The sequence below is a fragment of the Tachysurus fulvidraco genome, chromosome 2 (genome assembly GCF_022655615.1).
Source record: "Tachysurus fulvidraco isolate hzauxx_2018 chromosome 2, HZAU_PFXX_2.0, whole genome shotgun sequence".
Classification (NCBI taxonomy): Eukaryota; Metazoa; Chordata; class Actinopteri; order Siluriformes; family Bagridae; genus Tachysurus; species Tachysurus fulvidraco.
Genome location: NC_062519.1, coordinates 1,702,539 through 1,715,258, shown reverse-complemented (window position 1 = coordinate 1,715,258; position 12,720 = coordinate 1,702,539). Strand labels below are relative to the sequence as shown.

At 41.6% G+C, this 12,720-nt stretch overlaps 1 protein-coding gene across 4 annotated transcripts in view; it reads right to left on the bottom strand.

Annotated features, from left to right (window-relative positions):
• Positions 1–12,720, bottom strand: part of megf6b (multiple EGF-like-domains 6b) — a 73,270-nt gene that overhangs the window by 48,653 nt on the left and 11,897 nt on the right. For all 4 annotated transcript variants that reach the window (XM_047810593.1, XM_047810590.1, XM_047810591.1 and 1 more), the window contains exon 4: positions 11,401–11,505. In XM_047810593.1, coding sequence (XP_047666549.1) covers positions 11,401–11,505 — 105 coding nt within the window. The remainder of the gene's footprint in view (positions 1–11,400; positions 11,506–12,720) is intronic.

Here is a 12,720-nt window from a genome sequence, read left to right as displayed (position 1 = left end):
TGAGAACATCACTGAGAACATCACTGAACATCACTGAGAACATCACTGAGAACATCACTGAGAACATCACTGAGAACATCACTGAACATCACTGAGAACATCACTGAGAACATCACTGAGAACATCACTGAGAACATCACTGAGAACATCACTGGGAACATCACTGAACATCACTGAGAACATCACTGAGAACATCACTGAGAACATCACTGAGAACATCACTGAACATCACTGAGAACATCACTGAGAACATCACTGAACATCACTGAGAACATCACTGAGAACATCACTGAGAACATCACTGAGAACATCATTGAACATCACTGAGAACATCACTGAGAACATCACTGAGAACATAACTGAACATCACTGAGAACATCACTGAGAACATCACTGAGAACATCACTGAGAACATCACTGAGAACATCACTGAGAACATCACTGAGAACATAACAGAACATGACTGAGACTGTGGTTTAAAGGTTGTGAGTTCAAATCTGAGGAGCACCAGGCTGCTGCTGCCGGGCCCCTGAGCAAGGCCCTTAACCCTCAGTATCTCAGTTATATTAATAAGATAGATATTAGTCACTCTGTATCGAGGAGTCTGCCAGAGCTGTAAATGTAAATCTGTGACATCGGACATCACTGATTAATTTACAGTAGCATCATCACACACACACACACACACACACACACACACACACACACACACACACACACACACACACACATATACAAACACACACACACACATGCACACACACGCGCACACACACACACACACACACACAATCCCACAAACACACACACACACACAAACACACACACACACACACACAATCCCACAAACACACACACACACAATCCCACAAACACACACATACACACACACATACACACACACACATACACACACATACGCACACACAAACACACACACAGAGACACACAGACACAGACACACACACGCGAACACACAGAGAGACACACAGACAGACACACACACACATACAGACACACACACACACACACGCACACACACACACACACTATCCCACAAACACACACACACACGCACACACACACACACACACACACAGGTTTATTCCTAACTAACTATACAATTTGTATATCCGAAAGATATCATTATACCCACAAGAATAAATGGTTAATAAACCCAGCTGTAAAGCCTCTAATAAACTATCGCTATGTAATGAGACGGGTTTTGGACAAGACGACGTGTTTGACACCTAAATCACGACCTTACAAACGTCTCCGTCACATCGAAAAGTCGTGCGGAACAGAAACGAGTCGAACCGATGAGTCAGTATTTGGTAAACACTTTTCTCACCGCAACAAAGACGACACAGACTTTGTGTGCGAATTCTCTGCATATCTCTGTTTTTAACCAGCTGCCTTTGGTTTCCACACATTTTCTGTTCCAAAGGCATGTGTTGACAGGACACAGCAGACCAACAACCGCCGTCACTCGCTAGATAACACGCAGCCATCGGTAGCATGCTGGACTCTCTGACTCCAAAACACTGGCTGGAACACAGCAGTGATGCAAACGTACATGCTGGAGTGAAGAGTCAGGGGAAAAGCTCTGGGTTTCGTCTTTCTAATAACATACGAGCAGGAACAGAGTGAACAACTAGTCTGGTTAAGGGAACATAAAGCAGCGCAAGCCACAAAACTGTTCAAGATGAACTACAGTTAATCAAATCTGGACTCTCAATCCCAGAATGCATCTGGGTCGTACGACTCAGCTTGGCTAGAGACGGTGATGGCGATGGCTGCAGTTTGGGAAGCTGATGTACTGTAGGCGAGCAGGCGAGACAGATGAAAGCATTAAAGTGCCGCCGCATCGCGTCGTTCCTTTAGCCGGATCTACGGTGGCCGAGAAGCGCAAAACACATTACAGTAACAAATCCGAAAACACGACGACGATTCAGACGACCCGGAAGAGGTCGGTATAGTTTGTGATTGGAACACGTACCGATCATCGGACGAGACCCCTGTCACTCGAGGTATACAGGAAGTACAACAGTCTGCGCAGGGAAAAGTGTGAACGTGTGTAAAAGTGAACAAAATGTATTGTACTTACTGTGGATTAATTCTGTTATTTTCTTATATTTAAACAGAGAACTTTACACATTACACATAAGATCCCATACCTGTATATCTTGAGTGACAGGTGTCTCGTCCAATGATCGCTAAGTTTCCATTCAAAAACGATACCTACCGTTTCCGGGTTGTCTGACTCGTCGTCGTGTTTTCGTATTTGTTCATTTGTTTTGCACTTCTCAGCCACCGTACGAATCCCTGTGCTCCGCTAACGGCAGGCATTCGGACGGCTAACCCGCTAACCGGCGTGATGAGGAACGGGTCAATGAAAGGAGTTCATTAAACTCATCATAGAATTGTAACTGTAAAATAAAATAAATGTCACATGAAGGTTAATTATAAAGATTAATATTCTAATAGTTCAGGATGGAGTTAAAAGAAACGACATATTAAGGGAAAAAAAAAAACATCGCGTGCCTCGGCAACAAGACACGTGTCCGATATCACCGAGCCTTCGGTAACGCCCACTTCCTGTTCCACTGCTTCATGACTCAAGATGATGTCAACAGACGATGAAAATAGGCTTCTCTAACCCTCGGGATACGACCTATGACCTTCTACATGTGCCGTGTCTGTGTGCTACCTGTTAGGGCCTGACTGCTTGACCTTTTGTTCCTGGAGGCGTGGTGTAGACGCCTGCAGCGACACGGCGCGAGCACGAGGAATGTCTCAGTTACTGCTGCATGTGCCGCGAGGAAACACGTCGCATCACAACACGAATCGGTAATTAAGGTTACGGAAATAACGTTCTCTCAACGTTCTACAGACATGACGGTTTTCACCCCGCAGGCAAAACTAATCGGCATTAAAAATAAAATATTAGTGTGGGAAAAGTTGTAGGAACGTTTCTAAAGCGTCGTGTTCTCCAAAAAATGTTAAACTAAAAATCCGGTTCAAACGTTTTGCTAACGTGAGAAAACCCGCTGTTTAATCCGTAAGAGCGTAGCGGACGTGATGTCATCGTTTTCGACCCCGGAGTAACGCTGTCAAGTTAAACGTCTTAGCCCTGTTATGGTGTGGGACACGGGCCCTGCTTTCATGATGAAGCCATCAGAGATCTCACATCTGTGTGCTGAGGGTCATCATCAGGGCAAAAGCGTCAGTGCTAAAAACTTTCGCATGTCTTTCACAGGAATACTGTGTTCTATCTGAAACCCAGTAATTAAGCTGATTTCACACTTGGCGTAATTTCCACCAGCGTTGGTTTTACACGATGCTCACAAAGCGGCACTTTTGAAGAACATCTAGAGGAACCTCTTTTGTTTTTTTGGTCCCAAAAGAGCACTTAGATGGTAGATGGAAAAGTAGATGGAGTAGATGGAAAAGCATCAAGTAACATCAAACCGATGTTTGTCTGATGATTCGTTCACCATTTTCTCTTCGTCTCGTCCTCCAGCCAGTTCCCATCCGACCCGCTGACAGGACGTCTGCTCTATCGACTCTCTCCCTCGTACACGAGCTCGGATTATTTACACACAGATCCACAGAATAAAACAAAAACAATCAACTGAATTTTTTTATAGTTCAATTATTAATCAATAATCAATATTATTAATTAATTAATTATTAAAACTTTCAACGTCCAAGATTGTTAACGTTCAGGTCTAAAAAAAAAAAAAAAAAACTCGCACTGTTTAGGACAAAAAACATTACAAATTAAAACTAGCTTTCACAGAGATTTAATTTTATATGTTATTTCATTTTATTTAGAAAGTTAGTAAAGATTATGGAGAGTCAATATCCTGAAAAGTTACAGCTCAAGTTTAGAGTTTTTATAGCAAACTCACGTGATTTGGAGATCATTTGCGTATTAAAAAAAGAGGCTTAAATTCGCTGTTCGTGATTTTTGTTATTTATTGTGTGTAAAAGTGTTAAAAGGAAAGATGAACAAGAACAAGCACGCAGAGAGAAGAAGAACGTGGAGAAGAACGAGGTGCTGGAAGCGAGTCTTCTTTCAGGACGTCATTAAGGAGGATGGATGTGACTGAAGGCTTTGGGGCATCTGCTGTAATCACTCAATGCTTCATCAGCTATCACCACAGGAAGTAGAGCAACAAAGAACAGGAAACCAGACAGGAAACAGGACTCTGTCAGGTTTATCGCTCAGTAAGAGTCACGTGAGCATGAAAAATCTGAATCTTCTGTCAAACTTAGTATTACTATTTAACTCAGTATTACTATTTAACTCAGTATTACTATTTAACTCAGTAGTACTATTTAACTCAGTATTACTAGTTAACTCAGTATTACTATTTAACTCAGTAGTACTAGTTAACTCAGTATTACTATTTAACTCAGTATTACTATTTAACTCACTATTATTATTTAACTCAGTATTACTATTTAACTCAGTATTACTAGTTAACTCAGTATTACTATTTAACTCAGTAGTACTAGTTAACTCACTATTATTATTTAACTCAGTATTACTATTTAACTCAGTATTACTATTTAACTCACTATTACTATTTAACTCAGTATTACTATTTAACTCACTATTATTATTTAACTCAGTATTACTATTTAACTCAGTATTATTATTTAACTCAGTATTACTATTTAACTCAGTAGTACTAGTTAACTCAGTATTATTATTTAACTCAGTATTACTAGTTAACTCAGTATTATTATTTAACTCAGTATTACTAGTTAACTCAGTATTATTACTCACTAGTATCTTGCACACCGTTTGCACCCCGACTGAAACCAGGTGAAAGTGACGCATCAGTCTGATGAAAGGAAATCAGGAAACTGAGGAATTTACACAGAAACTTCTAGAATATGTAGAAGTCAGAATATCAGACAGGTTTCCTGATGGATCAAAACTTATCAAAGTGCAAATTTATAAAGAAAGATTTATCTAGAGAAAATAAAGACGCAGGATTTTCATCCGCCGTGTGGACAGACAAAGGAGTGAACGTGTTTCTTGATTTATTAACAAAAAGCAAAATCTGTCTCGTCAAAATAAGCAGGTGTTATAATGCAGAAAAGAGATGTTATAATGCAGAAAAATGTTATAATGCAGAAAAGAAATGTTATAATGCAGAAAAGAGATGTTATAATGCAGAAAAATGTTATAATGCAGAAAAATGTTATAATGCAGAAAAGAGATGTTATAATGCAGAAAAGAGATGTTATAATGCAGAAAAGAAATGTTATAATACAGAAAAATGTTATAATGCAGAAAAATGTTATAAAGCAGAAAAGAAATGTTATAATGCAGAAAAGTGTTATAATGCAGAAAAGAGATGTTATAATGCAGAAAAATGTTATAATGCAGAAAAGAGATGGTATAATGCAGAAAAGAGATGTTATAATGCAGAAAAAATTTTATAGTGAAGAAAAGAGATGTTATAATGCAGAAAAATGTTATAATGCAGAAAAGAGATGTTATAATGCAGAAAAATGTTATAATGAAGAAAAGAGATGTTATAATGCAGAAAAGAGATGTTATAATGCAGAAAAGAGAAAAAGTTCACCTTTCATTTCCATGTTTGATGATTTATGCTGAAGGAAAAGAGATGTTATAATGCAGAAAAATGTTATAGTGAAGAAAAGAGATGTTATAATGCAGAAAAAAGGTTCCATCAGAAGTGTGTTAATGAAGCTGAAGGCATGAGCAGGACCTCAGAGTATTCACTCAGGTGTATTTTCACACATTTCTGCGTCTCTGCTCCTTCAGCATAAATCATCAAACGGAAATTAAAGGTGAACTTTTTTCACCCAAGAGCAATTTTTTTGTATAAAACACATTTTTTGCTGCATGTTGTCCAACAAACGAATCCGATCCGGTGACCGGGTTTGACTTCATGCTGTGAAACAGTCAGGTTAAATGTGTAGAGAGAGTCTTTAGGTCCTGCATAACCTTCTGCAGATGAACATCTTTTACCTTCTTCCCTTTTAGTTTCTACTGACCGTAAATTCATTTTACTACAAGGCCGAGGCAGCGCTATAAACCAAGATGAAGGTTATAACTCTCGCTGAATAAATCTTTACAGCTGACCTGTGGAAACACGTCCAGGGCTTTTTTTTTTCCTCCTCAGCTCCTCATGAGGCACCGTGATTAAACATTTTCCTTTTTTATAGTTCAAAAAATTGTTCTCGGGTGAAAAAAGTTCACCTTTCATTTCCATGTTTGATGATTTATGCTGAAGGAGCAGAGACGCAGAAAAGTTTAACAACAACCCAAAAAACCCATCGGGAGTTTAACAGATCGAGTTAAAACAGCCTGATTTATTCCCCAGAGAGCTGAACTGAGCCTAAGGAACCGTACATCTGAGGTGAAGGTGAACTGCCGTGTAAAAATAGCAGGAACGTCTAACCTGGACAATGGTGTCGTAAACATTCGAGCCTGGCCTTGACCCTCCCCGAACCCTGATCCACCCTCAGCAGGTGTTTGAGGACGAATGTACCATGAACCATGAACTCTGAAGAACAAACATCTCCAACAGAAGCACCCGAGCTTCCAAAATTAGGTAAAGAATGACATCGAGACCTAATAAGCATCTGATAAGAATAAATTAAATTAGCTAGGTTAGCTAGGTTAGCTAGTTAGTTAGTTAGCTGCTACTGTTTAGGACTCGCAGTCCACCGGCGGAATGGAGACCCACCATTGAGCCGTTTTCACTAATGATGTTGTGTCTGTGAGTCTGATCTAAAATGATTCGGGACTCTTTTGTCTTTCAGTGAGAGACGTGTGTATTTCCCTTGTGTTTATAAGCTTAACCCTGTGGTTAAAGATCAAGCTACTGATGAACAAACACTTCACAGACTCTCTGACGTGCTGGTGGTCTGGAGAGGTGAAGGCTTTGTAAAAACAGCTACATTTATGACGCCTGGCTGCCCCGACCTTCACATCCGACCCTGTTGACCTGAGTTCATTAGGCTCCCCGCTCCCTCACCCTCCCGGTCACGGTGACGGACCGCCAGCGAAGCTTCGACGCCGTTGCATTCAGCAGAAAACGAGCTCTGATGAAATCCATCATCCGTCACAATCTTCTGATCTAAATAATCTGAGTGGAGTTCAGACCTCGGTACCTTTTACTACACCGGAGTATGGACACGGCGATGACGGACACGCTCACAAAGCGCTCGAGAGAAAAGGGGATATGCTTGAAAATGGCTGGACTCGATGTAGAAATACAGAGACGGGTTCGGTGTCTTAGCCTGTAATTAGACAGGAGGAGTTCACAGCCTCGCCTGAGGACTGGGGTCAACAACCTTCTGTAGCTGAAGCTTCCTTCTTCTGTTCTTCTAAAAACACCTTTAGTTCTGATAGCGAGAGAATATAAGCTGATGTTTAAGGGTATTTCCAAACCTCTTGAAAAGCTAGAACCTGTAAAGGAATTTTATATGATGTGGTTGATGTACCCTGGGGCATAAATCAGTGTCCGATGCTAACGTCGACACCTGAACAAATGCGATCTGGAGCTCAATGTGTCTACACTACACACGTAAATCAGCCACGTTTACACTCCCGCTGAGCAGGAAGATCTGATAGCGTTTCTGGAGAACATGTCCGAGTACCTCGTTAACCCTGTGATGGTATCTCTGTGTGTCTGCCTGCAGTCTGAGTGTAGACGCAGAGCAGCTGCTGGCGTGTAAACAACGCTGACTGTAGGATTACTTTCGCATGGGGATCGAGATCTGTGGCGTCAGAATGGTTTCTTCATCCGAGTTCCACTATCGTTGGGCTTAATAAATAATTAAACAGCCATGTTTAGTGTTTTTGTTGTAAAGATCACCAGATGCACAGTGATGTTCTGCCAGGCTTCTAATAAAACCCTGTTATGAACGCTCTCTCATAGAGAAGTAAAACAGGAGAAACGATGTCAGAGCATTCACACTAGCATCAGGGCTGTCAGGTGTCACGCATTGAGAGTGACAGTCACGCATTTGGGTCTTTTCTCATGCCCCCCCCCCCACACACACACACACACATCGTATTTCTCACGCTGAAAAAGTTACTATTTATCATATATTTAATAAGCCGCAGCGCCCCAAACGTATCAGTCTGCCCCGCTGTGTCTATGGAACCGGGCAGGAACCAAGTGTGTCTCCTCTGGAGCTCTTAGTCGAGCCTGACACTTATCAGCCAATCAAAAAAAGAGGCTACACAACAGCCAATCAGAAAATAGCACAAGTAAGATTTAACGCAACAAACAATGAAAAAAAACAAAACACATACATTAGAGAGGGTATTTTCGATGGTCAATCATGACCCTAAACATGTCTGGGCTTCTGCTGAACTGTTTTATACAGGAGCAACATTACACATGATAAAGGGGTCCGAAAAGGCAACAAACACTTACAATAAACACCACCAGTCATAATCTCTCTCTCTCTCTCTCTCTCTCTCTCACACACACACACACACACACACACACACACACACACACACAAACTCACACACACAAACACAACACACACACAAACTCACACACACACAAACACAACACACACACACAAACAAACACGCACACACACACACACACACACAAACACAACACACAAACTCACACACAAAACATACACACACACACACAAACACACACATACACAAATTAATAAATGGAAATTGAACAAATACTTTGTATTTGGTTAAAATGTGGTCAGGGATCCTGGTGGCAGAGTTTTCTTTTTTTGTTTGTTTGTTTTTTTTTTTTGTCACTTTTGTCACTTTATGTCGCTGGGGGGTTGGAGTGTCGCTGGGGGGTTGGAGTGTCGCTGGGGGGTTGGAGATGTCACTCTTGCCTGTCTTCGAAACTTCAGAGCCCTGTAGCATGCATTAAGCGGCTTGTAGCACTTGTGGGTTTTGGCCTGACTTAAAGTTTTAGCTCCAGTGAGAAGTATTAGCTAAATATTTAGCACCTAAAGCTGACTAATTCATTATAAATGAAACACAGTACTGCTCCAGTCTGAGTGAAAATCCTGTTTGGTTTAACACTCGTCTTCATAGGCTACTAGCTTTTCCCTCAGATTAGTGTAGCAAAGCTAGCTAACTAGCTACGGACATCGATCTCTGCCACTTCCTGTCTGGCAAGCTTTATCTTTCTTCAGAATTCTTTTTTTTTCTTTAGAATTCTTTAAAAAAAAAGATTAAGCTAAAGTTTGTGAAGAAACGTTGGACCGGTCGGAGAAATCGTTCGAAACAATATACGTTTATATGTGTTGCGTTACACTCGTATAAACTAATTTGGACAGAATTTTGAAGCTCTCATCAACTGTTATGAGAAATTTACTTTCAGGGTGGATAATAAACTCCTGCTACACACTTCTGTAACAGCGATGGACGTCGAGCCGCAGGAGAACGCGATCAGAACAACGTGATTAAACGAGCGCACAGGAAGACGTCCTTCATGTCGTGTCAACTCCTTCTCCTTCTCTCCTAGCTTTATTATGTGCTAAAACCACAGGAATATGTCAGATGTCATCACTCGCTGGCACACAGTTCACCATTACACTGAAGTACAACAGACAGGAATGCAGTAACAACACAGTATTAGAGCTGAATTCCTGCTTGACATCATAACCGACAAAAAATCCACTCGGTGTTTAAGGAGCTCGTGTCAGCTTGTCGTCATCTATTTCGATTTTTTTTTTTCCGACCAGTCTAAATTTAAAAAAAAAAAAGTTTAGTCAGGACAAAAGCTCTAGTTGAGTGAAATGTGCTTCTGGTTCAGAAGGTTTACTCAAACTGAAAAAACATGGAGCGAATAATAAATCTTCCTCTTCATCTTCCAAAAGTTTGATGTCTGAACTTGTGAGAAGAAAAAAATATTAGAGTCCGGCTTCCACCTCTTCTATAACGGCAAATCAGCACGTGCTCTGTTGTGGTTTATGGTCTGGATTAGATCTTCCATATCAAGTTAAAGGTTATGTGATGTAGGTCTGGCATTTTGGTCCTTTTAGCTGCCCCTTAAGAAGACAGATGTGGTGAACATCATGTGGAGAAGCTGCTCACTAAGCTAAGCTAAGCACTGTGCTCAGAATTACAGTGCATATTATAATGTTTTATATTATTCACATTGAGTCACGCAGTTCCTGTAATACGTCTCTAAACGATGCTTAATGATGTCCTACAGCTCTACAGAGTCGCCACAATGACCAGCATGGAGTCCCTGCGTCTCAAGAGTCTCTTAGACGTGACCCAAAGGTAACGACGAACCAATGACCGTCTATGATCAAGCTGGGTGTCAGTCACAGAGCAATATAACCATCACACTATTCATAGGCTAATAGCTTCCCTAAGGAGAGAGGGCAAGACCTTATGCAAAGCTCTCCACAGTCAGAACATAACAAAACAAAGGCAACGGGTCTCAACGTGGCGGGAAAAAGTGGAACTGACGTTTCCTTTCAGTACTGCAAATGAGTGGATGGACATTTTGGAGGCAGGGGGTCGACCACATGCGGGACCTGCAGGACGGCTGCACTCCAAGTGCCGTTTAAACCAAACAAAGGAACAAAAAGAAAAGAGGAAAGGTCTTATCGAGCCGGTCGTCGACTCGTGGACGAGTCAGGGCTCTGCTCTCAGCTCAACGGATATAAACTTTTCATTTAAACTAACAGCAGAACAAAAAAAAAACAGAATTATCGACTGACTCAAGAGGAGGGAAGCAGAGTCGTGTAATCTTCAGACTCATTACAGAATGTGTTTGTAATAGTGCTGATAATCGAGAGTCGATCATTTACATAGCGCAGACGATCTAAAGCACGTCAACACCGAACAATCTCAAAAAAAAAATTTATTCCGTGATGTGCAAAATGTGTGTTAAAATGTCATGCATCATGTCAGTCCATCCCATAAAAGCCCATTCTGAAATGATCCCCAGCTGTTCTGAAGTCTGACTGAATATACTTTAGTTTTTAGGTATAACGGAGTGACAAGAAGCGGCGTGAGGAATTTCCTGTCGTGTTCGGGTATCAGAAAAGCAACAGTCTGGTCCGTTCCTGACACACCGCTGAACTGTGGCTTCTCTTCCTTATACTGAACGCAGATGATAAAATTCTTGGCCTTCAACTCCTCGAGACCAACATTATACAGGAGGAAACTCAAATTCAGCCATTACAGATACTCAAGGAAGGAAGGAAGGAAAAAAGGAAGGAAGGAAGGCAGTGCCAAGATACCAAGTTGTGAAATGTGAAATGCATCCACCAACATTTAACAGACCGACCGTTCTTCATCACAGCCGCACTGATAACCGAACGGAGGCTGTGGGACGTGTCCTGTGCAGCACAGAGAGAGGGACGTAGACGTGATCTGTATTCACTCACCGTACTGACAGCTCGGGCCGTGAAAGCCAGCCGGACAGTCGCAGAGCTGTGAGGATCCTTCTCTGCAGCGGCCGCCGTTAAAACAGACTCCATAGCTGCAGATAGCTGCAGGAAGAAAAATAAATGCAGATAAGTGACATGACGGTGACCCCTACTCAGAATTTGTTCTCTGTGTTTAACCCATCCAAAGTGCACACACACAGCAGTGAACACACACACACACACACACACACAGCAGTGAACACACACACACACGGAGCAGTGGGCAGCCATTTATGCTGCGGCGCCCAGGGAGCAGTTGGGGGGATTTGGTGCCTTGCTAAAGGGCACCTCAGTCGTGGTATTGCCGGCCCGAGACTCGAACCCACAACCTTAGGGTTAGGAGTCAAACTCTCTAACCATTAGGCTACGACTTCCCCCAGAGATCAGAGAGGAGAAAATCCTGATGCATGATGTAACCAAACAAAAAACAAACAAACAAAAAAAACACCTGATATAAATGTAAAAATTATAGGCATTAGGCATTAGAAGTAGCCAGCTAGCTAACTTCCCCAGCCAGCGTTTGTGTTTGCTAGCTGTGTAAGTATTAACTCATTACAGCTATATAAACAAGCTTTAAAAATACTGGACAAAAAAAAAACATACCACGACGACGGCTGTAGTATTCTGAGTAAATATCAGTTAGCTACCTGGGATAATCTCATTACATTCAACAATATCTGTTTAATTTATAGAATCAGACTTTAGCACCTCCCCCACTATGTGCCTTTGTACAGTTTAGTGCCAGCTCCCTCTTACCTCAAAGCCCTCATCATTCCTCACACTGCACCCCACAACCTCCGATCTACCAGCACTGCTCGACTGGTTCCACCATCTCTCAGGGTAAGAGGCAAGTTTACTACAAGACTCTTCTCTGTTCTGGCACCGAGGTGGTGGAATGAACTTCCCCTAGAGGTCCGGACAGCTGAGTCACTGGCTATTTTCAAGCGGCGGTTGAAGACCTACTTATTCAGGAAACACTTCAACTAGCACTTCTTTCCTTATCTTTTGCATTAAAAAAAAACCCTTTGACACTTTTTCATTGTAACTTTGAACAATGTTTTAAACTCATCGTATCTTAAGTAAGTAACCTAGTGAGCAGCATTAATGTATTCAATGTTAGAGATTTAAGCTCTTATGTACGTCGCTCTGGGTAAGGGGTCTGTCACATGCTGTAAATGTAAATGTAAATGTAAATGTAATGGTTAGGGTAAGCAGAGGAGCAGTGAGGGAAGACTGCATTGTCCCTCGGAGAAAAACAGCTTTTGGTCAGGCTGTTTG